The 16,197-nt window shown below is 43.9% G+C and overlaps 1 protein-coding gene across 2 annotated transcripts in view; it reads right to left on the bottom strand.

Moving 5' to 3' along the window:
• Positions 1-3,956: 3,956 nt before the first annotated feature.
• The window catches only part of RGS14 (regulator of G protein signaling 14), a 152,188-nt gene continuing 139,947 nt past the window's right edge, over positions 3,957-16,197 (bottom strand). For both annotated transcript variants that reach the window (XM_089671123.1, XM_089671124.1), the window contains 2 exons: positions 8,191-8,359; positions 3,957-6,810 (listed from right to left, as the gene is read on the bottom strand). In XM_089671123.1, the coding sequence (XP_089527249.1) occupies positions 6,407-6,810; positions 8,191-8,359 (573 nt within the window). In that variant the 3' untranslated portion in view covers positions 3,957-6,406. The remainder of the gene's footprint in view (positions 6,811-8,190; positions 8,360-16,197) is intronic.

The raw sequence follows: 16,197 nt of genomic DNA, 5'->3' as shown, positions 1-16,197 counted from the left end.
TGTACCTACAGTTAAGCTTTATTATAAGTTTACCTGTAGGTACAAGTGACCAGGCGGTGTTACTACCACTTTAATAAATACCTTCCTCTGATTTCTTTATTTTAGGCCGAAAATGTAGACTAAAATATAAATAAATGCATATTTCATGCTAACAGCTTATAATAATCTTTTTTCAACTTAATATTACTTTTTCCCTTTCAAGCTGCTAAAAGTGTTTTTTTTTAATCTCTCCAATGAGCGTGTAATATCTAAATTAAAATAAATAAATGTATACGTGATCAAACTTCACTGCGAATTCTAAAAATATACCAGCAGCTATGCACCACTTGTGATTCTCATACTTATCAATATCCAAATGTCATCAAAGATTAGTGTAGCGCTAGTGTATGTATAAATAATTACATGAACCGACTTTCATCAATCATATGCAACCCATATTTAAACAAATTAGCAATGGAATGTATATAACCACTTCCCGACCGCCCTATAGCAGAACTACTGCTACAGGGCATCAGGGCTGCACAAAATCATGTATATATACATGATTTTGCATTTCTGGGTAGGGCGCGCCACCCTACCTGCACCATTATTGGTGGCTACAGCTGTTGATCCCCAGGTCCCAAATGGAGAATCCGCACACCTAGCGATCGCAAAGGAACACTGACACAGGACAGGTCTGTATGTAAACAATACAGATCTCTCCCCTGTCAGCACCAGCATGCTGCTTTGTATTGCTCTGCATAGCAGAGAAATACAAAGCAGCATGCTTACACAGTAAAACAGCAGACAGCACATAATGTGAAACACACACAGCACACAGTTAACCGTTTGATCACCCCAGATGTTAACCCCTTCCTGCCCACTGTCATTAGCACAGTGTCAGTGCTTTTTATTAGCACTGATCACCGCGTTAGTGTCACTGGGAATGTCAGTGATAGTCAGTTCCTCTCCAGTGTCAGAATGCCCGCCACAGTCGCGCTATAAGTTGCTAATCGCCGTCATTACTAGTATTAAAAAAAAAAATTCCAGTATATATACCGCCATTAGTAGATGCTATAATTTTCATGTAAACCAATTAATTTACACATATTGCGATCTTTTTTAGCAAAGACATGTAGCAGAATACATTTTGGCCTAAATTTATGACAAAATTAGATTTTAAAAATTTTTTACTGGTTATGTTTTATGGCAAAAAGTCAAAAACATTGGTTTTATTTCTAAATTGTTTGTCTTTTTTTGTTTATAAAAAAACGCAGAGGAGATTAAATATCACTAAAAGAGATCTCTATTTGTGGAGAAAAAAAGGACATAAATTTCATTTGGGTGCAGCGTTGCATGACTGCGCAATTGTCAGTTAAAATACCACAGTGCCATATCGCAAAAAATGGCCTGGTCAGGAAGGATATTCTTCAGATATTCCTCTAAATCTGATATGCCTGATGTATTTTCCTCTGTGTCCTCACGTGCTTATGCTCGGTCAAGTAACACTTGTGTCACTTTAACTGTAGTGTGATCAGTAATTTTCGGTCCAGTTAAAGGGACAGGCGTTTCTTGACCGAGTATAAGCATGTGAAGTCAATATACTAAGGTGAGAGTACATCTGGTGGTGGTTAAGCACAGTGTATAAAAGGAACAAGGAGGTGGAACTCACTCAGAGGAAAATAAAACACATCAGGCATATCGGATTTAGAGGAATATGTGAAGAATTGTTCTTTGCTTATGTGGACATAATAGCACCAGAGTCATTTAATGTGGCTGTATATTACATTCCACTTTATTGCTAATCTGTTTCTATATGGGTTGCATATGATTGATGGAAGTTGGTTCATTTATTTATCATACACTAGCGACTTACCTTTGATGACATTCTTTTTACAACTTGCTAACTAAATTTGTTCAAGATTGTTGTATTGGATCGCGGTATTGAATATACACTCACCAGCCACTTTATTAGGTACATCCAGGGGCGGACTGACAACTCATGGGGCCCCCAGGCAATAGGGGATCATGGGACCCCTGTGTCCTTGCCCACACCCAAAAAAGCCTATGAAAAAGCCAATGAATAATACCAGGGGCATCTCATGGGGCCCCCTACTGACCCCGGGCCCTCGGGCAGTGCCCGAGTGCTTGAATGGTCAGTCCACCCCTGGGCACACATGTTCAATTGCTTGGTAATACAAATTGCTAGTCAGTCAATCACATGGCAGCAACTCAGTGCATTTAGGCATGTAGATGTGGTGAAGACGACTTGCTGAAGTTCAAACCAAGCACCGGAATGGGGAAGAAAGGGGATATAACTGACATTGAACATGGCAATGATTGTTGGTGCCAGACGGACTGGTCTGAGTATTTCAAACACTGCTGATCTACTGGGATTTTCACACACAACCAGAGAATGGTCAGAAAAAGAGAAAATATCCAGTGAGAGGCAGTTGTGTGGACAAAAATGCCTTGTTGATGTCAGAAGTCAGAGGAGAATGGGCAGACTGGTTGCTGCGACATTCAGATGGTAGGGTCAGAATTTGGTGTAAACAACATGAAAGCATAGATCCATCCTGCCTTGTATCAATGGTTCAGGCTGGTGGTGGTGTAATGGTGTGGGGGATATTTTCTTGGCACTAGCAAGGTGTACCTAATAAAGTGGCCGGTGAGTGCAAAGTATCTATAGACACCTTTAGGCTACATGTACATGGGCTCATTTGCACAGTATATTTCTGGTGTACATGTGCTAGTTTATGTAAGGAGTGGAGCATAGCTGCATACAACTGCCTTCACCCATTTATGTCTATGGGTGGCTGTATGCACCTCTAGGATATCCTGGGTACCAGAAATATGCAGTGTATTTATGCTGCATGCGCAAATGCACTTGTGTGCATGTAGCCTTAGGCTGGCCATAGACAGCTCAAGGAAGCAAGTCATTTTCAAGCACTGCTAGCAATAGTTTGACCACCTCTGAACTGAAAGAGGAGAACAACTAGTGCAGATGATCATGTTCATTGTAGCTCAGGGAGATCTACAGAAAACAGTTTAAAAGTAAAGGTTCAGCTTGTAGCACCGCTCAAAGCCAGAAGACATGAGATAACCCCACCGGTAACAGAAAGTGGGAGCCAGTGTCCTTGCATTGATTCAGGGACAATGGAAGTATAGAAGGACAGACGCTGCATCCTCCCCAGTAAGAGTAGGGTGTTGGCCTCAGCTGCCCCTAGGGGGTGTGGCTGGAGCAGCAAAAGTAAAGGTTCAGCTTGGAGCACTGCTCAAAGCCAGAAGACTTGAGATAACCCCACCGGTAACAGAAAGTGGGAGCCAGTGTCCTTGCATTGATTCAGGGACAATGGAAGTATAGAAGGACAGATGCCGCATCCTTCCCAGTAAGAGTAGGGTGTTGGCCTCAGCTGCCCCTAGGGGGTGTGGCTGGAACAGCAAAAGTAAAGGTTCCGCTTGTAGCGCCGCTCAAAGCCAGAAGACTTGAGATAACCCCACCGGTAACAGAAAGTGGGAGCCAGTGTCCTTGCATTGATTCAGGGACAATGGAAGTATAGAAGGACAGATGCTGCATCCTTCCCAGTAAGAGTAGGGTGTTGGCCTCAGCTGCCCCTAGGGGGTGTGGCTGGAACAGCAAAAGTAAAGGTTCCGCTTGGAGCACTGCTCAAAGCCAGAAGACTTGAGATAACCCCACCGGTAACAGAAAGTGGGAGCCAGTGTCCTTGCATTGATTCAGGGACAATGGAAGTATAGAAGGACAGATGCCGCATCCTTCCCAGTAAGAGTAGGGTGTTGGCCTCAGCTGCCGCTAGGGGGTGTGGCTGGAACAGCCGTCTTTCTTTAAAAAGTAAAAGTACTACATATACACCTCTGTCAGTAAAGGGAGAGAAAGCAGATGGGTTCATGCAATGCAGGAAAATATCCCTACACATTTTTTCCCTTGCATCTATCTATCAATCGATGACCAAACTAACTGGTTGACAGGAAATTCATATATTATAGACTGCTTAAAAATTAACATCAAGCAAATATAAAAAAACACAAATTAATGCATTAATACATTTCATTTTTTTACATGCTGTTGTAGTTTTGTACATTCAATGAATTTGGTATCAGCCTGTTGCAGTCCCTTATACAGCAGAGCTATGAACGGCTGGGGCAGTGCTTGGAGCCAATCTGGTATGCTGTAGGCAAATGTGCTAAGCATGCTTATTGGAGGAGAGAGCACAGTGAGCAGAGAGAGTGACTTCATCAGTCCGTGGCTGCTTTTTCATTGTCCAGTGAAAAGCCTGGAGGTGAATATAGGACACCACTGTGTTCCTAACTGTAAGTGTTATCATCCATCTGGCTGTGTTGTTTGACAGGGCTGGACAATCACAAATACAAATCCTTTCACAGGAAATACAGCTCCCTTATATGTATTTCATTTGTGTGCAGCTGTTTGTCTAGTTCAGCTTTACTTGGTCATAGAAAAAGACTTGAGAGCTTTATGATCTCTTAACTATCACTAGTGTTGGTTAGATATTACTTCTAGAAATGAGGCAATGGTGTGGTCTGAACCCTTTCGCCCCTTTGCCCCCCTGTTTGGCGGAGGCAGAACATCATATATTGAAGTTGTATTTCTACCAGTTCTATATACAACAGTGCCTTGCTCTCAATAATTGCTAAGGCAGGGGCGGATGTTGGTGCCCACTGCATCCTTTGCAATTGTTAATGTCACTGACACCAATGACAAACATGACCAGGAATTCCTAGCCACATAAGCAAAGGGGAGGGGACAGTGGTCACATTGCCAGAAGCCATATTTGGGCAATGACGTTAGTAAAATATGGTCATGGCCATATTTGATCAATGATGTCACCACCATACCCACCCCTTTTTATAGCTGTGGCTTGGCGAGGAGTAACAATGAGATTGGTTCGTGTGCACTAGGTTCATGGGGTTTTTTCTTTTTACAAGTTGGGGGGGTTCATTTTTATAATAGAAGACTTTTCAGATGTCGGGGTGTCTATATTTATAGCTTGTTTGGGGAATGAGTAGGGGTAATGTACCCCTTGATATTTACATAGGGGAAAAGTATCTTGGGGCCCCCTTATTTTAAACGAGGGCTTCCAGATTCCAATAAGTTACCCACCAGCAGGATTTTGAGGAAGTGACCTATGCCCTCATTAACATGGAAGCTAGGTGCCTTGCCATGGTACCCCCTCCTGTCAAGTTTACACCCCCCCCCCCAGACAGCAAGCTCAGATGAAGGGTCTTGTATGGATGTTTTGGATCCCACACACTGTTTTGAACGGGGATCCCCCTTAAAATTGTTTGGGTCTGGTATAGATTTCCTTGGGGACCCTACGTATCCTTTTATTTTTGTTTTGTTGTGTGGGGTGCCTCCATAATATCCATACCAACCTTAAAGGTTCTGGTATGCATTCTGAGGTAGACTCTACACATTATTGCTGTATCATGTGCTACAGCAAAAGTGGGATTTACTAAGAAAAAAATAAATCATACTGGTTAAAGTGCTGGCAAACAATGTTTCATTTATTTTTTTTTTCTTAAAAAGCACACAGACCTCTCCATAGGTCAGCAAAATACAAAACAGCTGAATACCAGCCCCCCCAGTTATGGTATTTAAAGGAATTTTTTTAGGTTCCACTTTAAGCTTTTAAATTACGGTTCCCAGCCAAAATTTCATTGGTAAAAGGGCAGTGCCCACCCCATGTTATTTTCCTTTGCAAAACCATTGCCTATAAGCTCAGAAAAGTAGCGTTTTTTATTTGATGGATTTGGCTCCAATTGATTTCAATAGGGTTCAAGCTCAGCATTCAAACTTCTGTGGAGTTTGTTGAATCCTGCTTAAAAAAGAAACCAGGGCAGTTTGGCTCATTCCTAATTACTCAGTAATAGAAAATCTGCACATACTCTATACTTGCATTAAAGAAAGAAATAGACCCATCTAAAAGAGATTAACAATTTCACATTTACTCCTGCATAATTCAAACACATGCTGATCAGTTACATCTTGGAACCTGGCAAGTAGATCAGCACTGTAAGGTCCCAGGAACCTGCTTTGCCACAAATGTAACAAACATTATTCTGTTTGACCAGTGGCTTCACCTCTGCATTCCTCCTGGTGATGTTACTGCATGTAACAGATGCTGCAAGGAAGCCAAAAGATTTGGAAAAGATCTCAGCATGAGTTTATAAACTGGCAGATATCAAGCTCAATGGGCTTCACTCAAATCTCAATGGACAGTGTTAAGTGAATATGTTTATAGCCCTAATTAGGTTCCATTCCATACAACATATAGACTAGTGAAGCAGAGTCTGAATTTCTTGGACTACTGCAGCAAGACAGACGTTGGCACACAGTACTCTTCTGTCTGAGAATGATGTAAAGTAATAATAATAAATACACTGGTAGAGATTACATCATACAGTTATTCTCTGTATGTGGTTTGCCATCGATGACTGTTGATTCCAAAGACACATCAGAAATTGTCACTGTGGGAGTTCTGTCTTTGCTGTCAGAGATTTCTGATAATGGGTTAATAGTATCTTCTATCAGGGACAAGCACACTGTTTCTGGAGATGGAGATCTGGTGTCTGTAGTATGATCTTGTTCTCTGCAATTTTCAGTAGTAACTTCCAAATAAAGGTCAGTTTGTAGAAGCTCCGGGTCACTGTAGGAGCAAGTTGTATTGCAGCTATCGCATGGTTCATCTGTTGGAAGTTTCAAGAATTCTGGTAGAACAAGGTCCTCTTTGCACAGTAACCCACGCTGGTCATCTGCCCGAGTGCTCTGAACTCTGTTTAGCATCTCTACCAATCCTACAAGACCAAACATTTCTGAGTTACACATTGAACCAAGATTTGTAAGCCTTTAGTTCCCTCTCCACCTAATGGTAGCTGAGAGCTGAATTAATGGCCTAATGGCCATGGTGACAGCTTACAGGGGTTTAAATGCTCATCTCTGCCAGAGTCAATGCTGCAACAGAATCCCTTTAATCATCGAACAACTGATACTCTAGGCATTGGTCAAACTGTTTCTGCTGAAGGAGAGGATCAGCGAACCTGGACACTTATACCTCTTTCAACAAAGATCACATGACCTAAAGCCTAGGCTTTTGGCTGTGTGATCACAACTGAAGGTAAACCAGGGCAGCATTTTTTCCAGAAAAGGTAAATATTGCATTGCTTTATTTAATCTTTATTTATCCACCTCAGTTAATACAATTCTGTGAACAATTGATATTATGGTACCACTAGGCTTCCTATGAGAGCTATTTTTAATTTTGTGAGCTTGTGAAGTTAAGGGTTTCCCACTTGTCTTCTCTCCTTTTTTCTCTAGTTGCCCCTATTTCTCTATCCCATGGGAGGGGCAATGGGGACCTTTGGCCACTCCCCCTCAGTTCTTTCATTGCTTCTCAGTTTAGGTTTTATTAAATGCATTTATGGTACTGGGATACTTCATAGGCCTTACAATTTTTGCCTCACTTACTGATTGATATTGTTTTTCTATATAATTTGGCACAGATGTGTACTGTACTTGGATTGTAAGGGTTGCTGTTACTCTAACATATCCTAGGAACTATGAATAAATAGGGGATATGGGGTTGTCATATCGCCTTTTTTACTCAAAAACCTCAACGGTTTTGTTATTATATCTTTATATAAATAAAGAATTTACAAAAAAAAAAAAAATACAATTCTGTGTTACCGTTAGGGTACAAGTGTACTTGATGGTGGTTAAGTAGTTTCTTTCACCCCTTTGTATATTCCATGCTAGCTAGCCACAGGGGCAGACTGACCATTTGGAAACTCAGGCACTGCCCGAGGCCCGGGGTCAGTAAGGGGCCCCATGAGATGCCCCTGGTACCTTTTTCATAGGCTTTTTTGAGTTTGGGCAAGAACACAGGGGCCCCATGATCCCCTATTGCCTGGGGGCCCCATGAGTTGTCAGTCCACCCCTGGCTAGCCATACATAATATAAATAAGAGTGGATTCTGGAGAACAGGTTTTGAGCATATCAATATAAATTATTCACCCCCTAGAGAAACGAAAACTATATTCTTCATCATCTAGGTGGTAATGTTAATTATTTTATTACCGCATAGATTTAGACTTTACAAATTCTCTAGCTTTCATAAAACAATCCTCTTTTATCTCATTCTGTTAACTACTGCACAGTATGGCACACAGTTGACATACCTTCAATGTCATTGTTGGGTCGATAAGGCCTATTTTTTGTTTGGCCAGGTTTGTTAAACTTGGTGGCAGTTGAAGCATGATTTGCAGAACAAGGTTCCTTGTTTGCTCGATGGTGGTGATCTACTCTTTGCATATTTAGTCCAGTTTTCTCCTTTGTTGCATGTTCTTTCTGTATAGAATTCAACATCAAGATACGTTTCAGCTACAGAAATATAATAGATTGCTGTTTAAAGATGTTTTTGCTCATGACAAAGTTTGGGCAAGAACTGCCACCCTGGTTTTTATCACATTTTCATGCAACTAGACTGCGCAGGACTTTCAGAAAAAGGTCTGCAGATTCTTTCTAGTCATTTTGTGCTGTGCAACCCCCTGCAAACCTATGCTTTGTTGTATAAAAAGCTTCCAGGAGATCACAGTATGGTGAATGAAGGGTATGAAAAAATTCATTCTGAATGGCCAGGAGTAATGTATAACCATACTGGGGCTGTGTTGGGGCAAGCATATTTAAAATAGACAATCTTACTAACATATAATGCATTTTCATATGGGCAAATTTCTATGGGGGTAATAATGCCAGAATGAAAATTACACATGCAGCATAGGTAAGCAGTGCTTGCTATAACTATTAAAATAGCATTTTTTCATGGTAGAATGTAGTGTGCTAGGGACAAAGCCCCTGTACACCGGGACCGTGGGACAAAGGTGAAAATGTGGTTATGTCCCGCCCAATCCAGGACTGTTGAAGTATGGAAATATTTCAACAGTCCTGGATTGGGCAGGACATTCCCACATTTTCACCTTTGTCCCACGGTCCCGGTGTACAGGGGCTTTGTCCCGCATTACTCTATCTATTCTTTTTATGCTAACTTCCAGCCAAGCAGGACCTGTAGTAGTGTGAACAGTGTGCACATCTAGCACAGCCAGGGATTGGCGGGCAAGCCAGTGAGGCTTGCAGCCGCAATGAGAGAGCGCTTATAGCTGTGAACTCCAACCTGTGATGTCGGGGATAGGCGAGACCGATACGCATTTAAGGGGCCCTGCCCCCTTTGTCAAGCAGGCACTGCATAGATAAACAGCTGACATTTATACATTGCTGGCCAAGGAAGATGGTGACATGGGGCAGAACCAATTGGAACTGCATGTGCACCCACAGCAGTGTATAATAAACCTGAATTATACACTGCTGCGGGTGCATATACAGTAGTTCCAATTTTTCTTGCCCCTTGCCACCCCACCTTTTTCGTGGTTGGCACTGTAAAAATGCCAGCTGTTTCCCTATGAATGTGTTATTTTTAAACGGGGGCAGAGCCCCTGAAACGCAAATCGGCCCAGCTCATCCCCGACATCACAGGTTGGACTTGACAGCTGTTCTCTCTATCATCGCAGTCGTCATCCCCTCTCCCCACTGGCTTGTTCACCAAGCCCTGGCTGTGGTAAATATACACAATATTGCAGGTCATTCTCGGCTGCGCTTATTTGTTATCCATTTGATGCCTGCATTCTTGCCTTGGAACCTGTATGCTGTTAATCAAGATTTTAGAATATGTGTTTGTTTAATTGGTGTCTTTGCGGTTTAACTAACTTCAGAATCACTCTTCCACTTACATAATGCCTTTCTGAATCCTGCACTCTGTATGAATCTCACTTCTGAACCTTGACTCTGTACAAACGCATTCCTGAATCCTGCACTCTGTATGAATCTCACTTCTGAACCTTGACTCTGTACAAACGCATTCCTGAATCCTGCACTCTGTTTGAAACACACACCTGAACCTTGCAGTCTGTACATAATGCATTCCTGAATCCTGCACTCTGTATGATACGCATTCCTGAATCCTGCACTCTGTATGAAACACACTCCTGAACCTTGCACTCTGTATGTAACGCATTCCTGAATCCTGCCCTCTGTATGATACGCATTCCTGAATCCTGCACTCTGTATGAAACACACAGCTGAACCTTGCACTCTGTACGTAACGCATTCCTGAATCCTGCACTCTGTATGAAACGCACTCCTGAACCTTGCACTCTGTACGTAACGCATTCCTGAATCCTGCACTCTGTATGAAACGCACTCCTGAACCTTGCACTCTGTACGTAACGCATTCCTGAATCCTGCCCTCTGTATGATACGCATTCCTGAATCCTGCACTCTGTATGAAACGCATTCCTGAACCTTGCACTCTGTACGTAACGCATTCCTGAATCCTGCACTCTGTATGAAACGCACTCCTGAACCTTGCACTCTGTACGTAACGCATTCCTGAGTCCTGTACTCTGTATGATACGCATTCCTGAATCCTGCACTCTGTATGAAACGCACTCCTGAACCTTGCACTCTGTACGTAACGCATTCCTGAGTCCTGTACTCTGTATGAAACGCACTCCTGAACCTTGCACTCTGTACGTAACGCATTCCTGAATCCTGCACTCTGTATGAAATGCACTCCTGAACCTTGCACTCTGTACGTAATGCATTTCTGAATCCTGCCCTCTGTATGATACGCATTCCTGAATCCTGCACTCTGTATGAAACGCACTCCTGAACCTTGCACTCTGTACGTAACGCATTCCTGAATCCTGCCCTCTGTATGATACGCATTCCTGAATCCTGCACTCTGTATGAAATGCACTCCTGAACCTTGCACTCTGTACGTAACGCATTCCTGAGTCCTGTACTCTGTATGATACGCATTCCTGAATCCTGCACTCTGTAGGAAACGCACTCCTGAACCTTGCACTCTGTACGTAACGCATTCCTGAATCCTGCACTCTGTATGAAACGCACTCCTGAACCTTGCACTCTGTACGTAACGCATTCCTGAATCCTGCACTCTGTATGAATCTCACTTCTGAACCTTGACTCTGTACAAACGCATTCCTGAATCCTGCACTCTGTTTGAAACACACACCTGAACCTTGCAGTCTGTACATAATGCATTCCTGAATCCTGCACTCTGTATGATACGCATTCCTGAATCCTGCACTCTGTATGAAACACACTCCTGAACCTTGCACTCTGTATGTAACGCATTCCTGAATCCTGCCCTCTGTATGATACGCATTCCTGAATCCTGCACTCTGTATGAAACACACAGCTGAACCTTGCACTCTGTACGTAACGCATTCCTGAATCCTGCACTCTGTATGAAACGCACTCCTGAACCTTGCACTCTGTACGTAACGCATTCCTGAATCCTGCACTCTGTATGAAACGCACTCCTGAACCTTGCACTCTGTACGTAACGCATTCCTGAATCCTGCCCTCTGTATGATACTCATTCCTGAATCCTGCACTCTGTATGAAACGCATTCCTGAACCTTGCACTCTGTACGTAACGCATTCCTGAATCCTGCACTCTGTATGAAACGCACTCCTGAACCTTGCACTCTGTACGTAACGCATTCCTGAGTCCTGTACTCTGTATGATACGCATTCCTGAATCCTGCACTCTGTATGAAACGCACTCCTGAACCTTGCACTCTGTACGTAACGCATTCCTGAGTCCTGTACTCTGTATGAAACGCACTCCTGAACCTTGCACTCTGTACGTAACGCATTCCTGAATCCTGCACTCTGTATGAAACGCACTCCTGAACCTTGCACTCTGTACGTAACGCATTCCTGAATCCTGCCCTCTGTATGATACGCATTCCTGAATCCTGCACTCTGTATGAAATGCACTCCTGAACCTTGCACTCTGTACGTAACGCATTCCTGAATCCTGCCCTCTGTATGATACGCATTCCTGAATCCTGCACTCTGTATGAAACGCATTCCTGAACCTTGCACTCTGTACGTAACGCATTCCTGAATCCTGCACTCTGTATGAAACACACTCCTGAACCTTGCACTCTGTACGTAACGCATTCCTGAGTCCTGTACTCTGTATGATACGCATTCCTGAATCCTGCACTCTGTATGAAACGCACTCCTGAACCTTGCACTCTGTACGTAACGCATTCCTGAGTCCTGTACTCTGTATGAAACGCACTCCTGAACCTTGCACTCTGTACGTAACGCATTCCTGAATCCTGCACTCTGTATGAAATGCACTCCTGAACCTTGCACTCTGTACGTAATGCATTTCTGAATCCTGCCCTCTGTATGATACGCATTCCTGAATCCTGCACTCTGTATGAAACGCACTCCTGAACCTTGCACTCTGTACGTAACGCATTCCTGAATCCTGCCCTCTGTATGATACGCATTCCTGAATCCTGCACTCTGTATGAAATGCACTCCTGAACCTTGCACTCTGTACGTAACGCATTCCTGAGTCCTGTACTCTGTATGATACGCATTCCTGAATCCTGCACTCTGTAGGAAACGCACTCCTGAACCTTGCACTCTGTACGTAACGCATTCCTGAATCCTGCACTCTGTATGAAACGCACTCCTGAACCTTGCACTCTGTACGTAACGCATTCCTGAATCCTGCACTCTGTATGAATCTCACTTCTGAACCTTGACTCTGTACAAACGCATTCCTGAATCCTGCACTCTGTTTGAAACACACACCTGAACCTTGCAGTCTGTACATAATGCATTCCTGAATCCTGCACTCTGTATGATACGCATTCCTGAATCCTGCACTCTGTATGAAACACACTCCTGAACCTTGCACTCTGTATGTAACGCATTCCTGAATCCTGCACTCTGTATGAAACACACAGCTGAACCTTGCACTCTGTACGTAACGCATTCCTGAATCCTGCACTCTGTATGAAACGCACTCCTGAACCTTGCACTCTGTACGTAACGCATTCCTGAATCCTGCCCTCTGTATGATACGCATTCCTGAATCCTGCACTCTGTATGAAACGCATTCCTGAACCTTGCACTCTGTACGTAACGCATTCCTGAATCCTGCACTCTGTATGAAACGCACTCCTGAACCTTGCACTCTGTACGTAACGCATTCCTGAGTCCTGTACTCTGTATGATACGCATTCCTGAATCCTGCACTCTGTATGAAACGCACTCCTGAACCTTGCACTCTGTACGTAACGCATTCCTGAATCCTGCACTCTGTATGAAATGCACTCCTGAACCTTGTACTCTGTACGTAATGCATTTCTGAATCCTGCCCTCTGTATGATACGCATTCCTGAATCCTGCACTCTGTATGAAACGCACTCCTGAACCTTGCACTCTGTACGTAACGCATTCCTGAATCCTGCCCTCTGTATGATACGCATTCCTGAATCCTGCACTCTGTATGAAATGCACTCCTGAACCTTGCACTCTGTACGTAACGCATTCCTGAATCCTGCCCTCTGTATGATACGCATTCCTGAATCCTGCACTCTGTATGAAACGCATTCCTGAACCTTGCACTCTGTGCGTAACGCATTCCTGAATCCTGCACTCTGTATGAAACACACTCCTGAACCTTGCACTCTGTACGTAACGCATTCCTGAGTCCTGTACTCTGTATGATACGCATTCCTGAATCCTGCACTCTGTATGAAACGCACTCCTGAACCTTGCACTCTGTACGTAACGCATTCCTGAATCCTGCACTCTGTATGAAATGCACTCCTGAACCTTGCACTCTGTACGTAATGCATTTCTGAATCCTGCCCTCTGTATGATACGCATTCCTGAATCCTGCACTCTGTATGAAACGCACTCCTGAACCTTGCACTCTGTACGTAACGCATTCCTGAATCCTGCCCTCTGTATGATACGCATTCCTGAATCCTGCACTCTGTATGAAATGCACTCCTGAACCTTGCACTCTGTACGTAACGCATTCCTGAGTCCTGTACTCTGTATGATACGCATTCCTGAATCCTGCACTCTGTAGGAAACGCACTCCTGAACCTTGCACTCTGTACGTAACGCATTCCTGAATCCTGCACTCTGTATGAAATGCACTCCTGAACCTTGCACTCTGTACGTAACGCATTTCTGAATCTTGCCCTCTGTATGATACGCATTCCTGAATCCTGCACTCTGTATGAAACGCACTCCTGAACCTTGCACTCTGTACGTAACGCATTCCTGAATCCTGCCCTCTGTATGATACGCATTCCTGAATCCTGCACTCTGTATGAAACGCATTCCTGAACCTTGCACTCTGTATGTAACGCATTCCTGAATCCTGCACTCTGTATGAAACGCACTCCTGAACCTTGCACTCTGTACGTAACGCATTCCTGAGTCCTGTACTCTGTATGATACGCATTCCTGAATTCTGCACTCTGTATGAAACGCACTCCTGAACCTTGCACTCTGTACGTAACGCATCCCTGAATCCTGCATTCTGTATGATACGCATTCCTGAACCTTGCACTCTGTACGTAACGCATTCCTGAGTCCTGTACTCTGTATGAAACGCACTCCTGAACCTTGCACTCTGTACGTAACGCATTCCTGAATCCTGCCCTCTGTATGATACGCATTCCTGAATCCTGCACTCTGTATGAAATGCACTCCTGAACCTTGCACTCTGTACGTAACGCATTCCTGAATCCTGCCCTCTGTATGATACGCATTCCTGAATCCTGCACTCTGTATGAAACACACTCCTGAACCTTGCACTCTGTACGTAACGCATTCCTGAATCCTGCCCTCTGTATGATACGCATTCCTGAATCCTGCACTCTGTATGAAACGCATTCCTGAACCTTGCACTCTGTGCGTAACGCATTCCTGAATCCTGCACTCTGTATGAAACACACTCCTGAACCTTGCACTCTGTACGTAACGCATTCCTGAGTCCTGTACTCTGTATGATACGCATTCCTGAATCCTGCACTCTGTATGAAACGCACTCCTGAACCTTGCACTCTGTACGTAACGCATTCCTGAATCCTGCACTCTGTATGAAATGCACTCCTGAACCTTGCACTCTGTACGTAATGCATTTCTGAATCCTGCCCTCTGTATGATACGCATTCCTGAATCCTGCACTCTGTATGAAACGCACTCCTGAACCTTGCACTCTGTACGTAACGCATTCCTGAATCCTGCCCTCTGTATGATACGCATTCCTGAATCCTGCACTCTGTATGAAATGCACTCCTGAACCTTGCACTCTGTACGTAACGCATTCCTGAGTCCTGTACTCTGTATGATACGCATTCCTGAATCCTGCACTCTGTAGGAAACGCACTCCTGAACCTTGCACTCTGTACGTAACGCATTCCTGAATCCTGCACTCTGTATGAAATGCACTCCTGAACCTTGCACTCTGTACGTAACGCATTTCTGAATCTTGCCCTCTGTATGATACGCATTCCTGAATCCTGCACTCTGTATGAAACGCACTCCTGAACCTTGCACTCTGTACGTAACGCATTCCTGAATCCTGCCCTCTGTATGATACGCATTCCTGAATCCTGCACTCTGTATGAAACGCATTCCTGAACCTTGCACTCTGTATGTAACGCATTCCTGAATCCTGCACTCTGTATGAAACGCACTCCTGAACCTTGCACTCTGTACGTAACGCATTCCTGAGTCCTGTACTCTGTATGATACGCATTCCTGAATTCTGCACTCTGTATGAAACGCACTCCTGAACCTTGCACTCTGTACGTAACGCATCCCTGAATCCTGCATTCTGTATGATACGCATTCCTGAACCTTGCACTCTGTACGTAACGCATTCCTGAGTCCTGTACTCTGTATGAAACGCACTCCTGAACCTTGCACTCTGTACGTAACGCATTCCTGAATCCTGCCCTCTGTATGATACGCATTCCTGAATCCTGCACTCTGTATGAAATGCACTCCTGAACCTTGCACTCTGTACGTAACGCATTCCTGAATCCTGCCCTCTGTATGATACGCATTCCTGAATCCTGCACTCTGTATGAAACGCATTCCTGAACCTTGCACTCTGTGCGTAACGCATTCCTGAATCCTGCACTCTGTATGAAACACACTCCTGAACCTTGCACTCTGTACGTAACGCATTCCTGAGTCCTGTACTCTGTATGATACGCATTCCTGAATCCTGCACTCTGTATGAAACGCACTCCTGAACCTTGCAC

Source organism: Staurois parvus, unplaced genomic scaffold (assembly GCF_062004578.1).
Source record: "Staurois parvus isolate SC_StPar_1 unplaced genomic scaffold, SC_StPar_1.0 ptg000099l, whole genome shotgun sequence".
Classification (NCBI taxonomy): domain Eukaryota; kingdom Metazoa; phylum Chordata; class Amphibia; order Anura; family Ranidae; genus Staurois; species Staurois parvus.
Note: the sequence above shows the minus strand (reverse complement) of the source record. Positions and strands in the feature narration are given on the sequence as shown.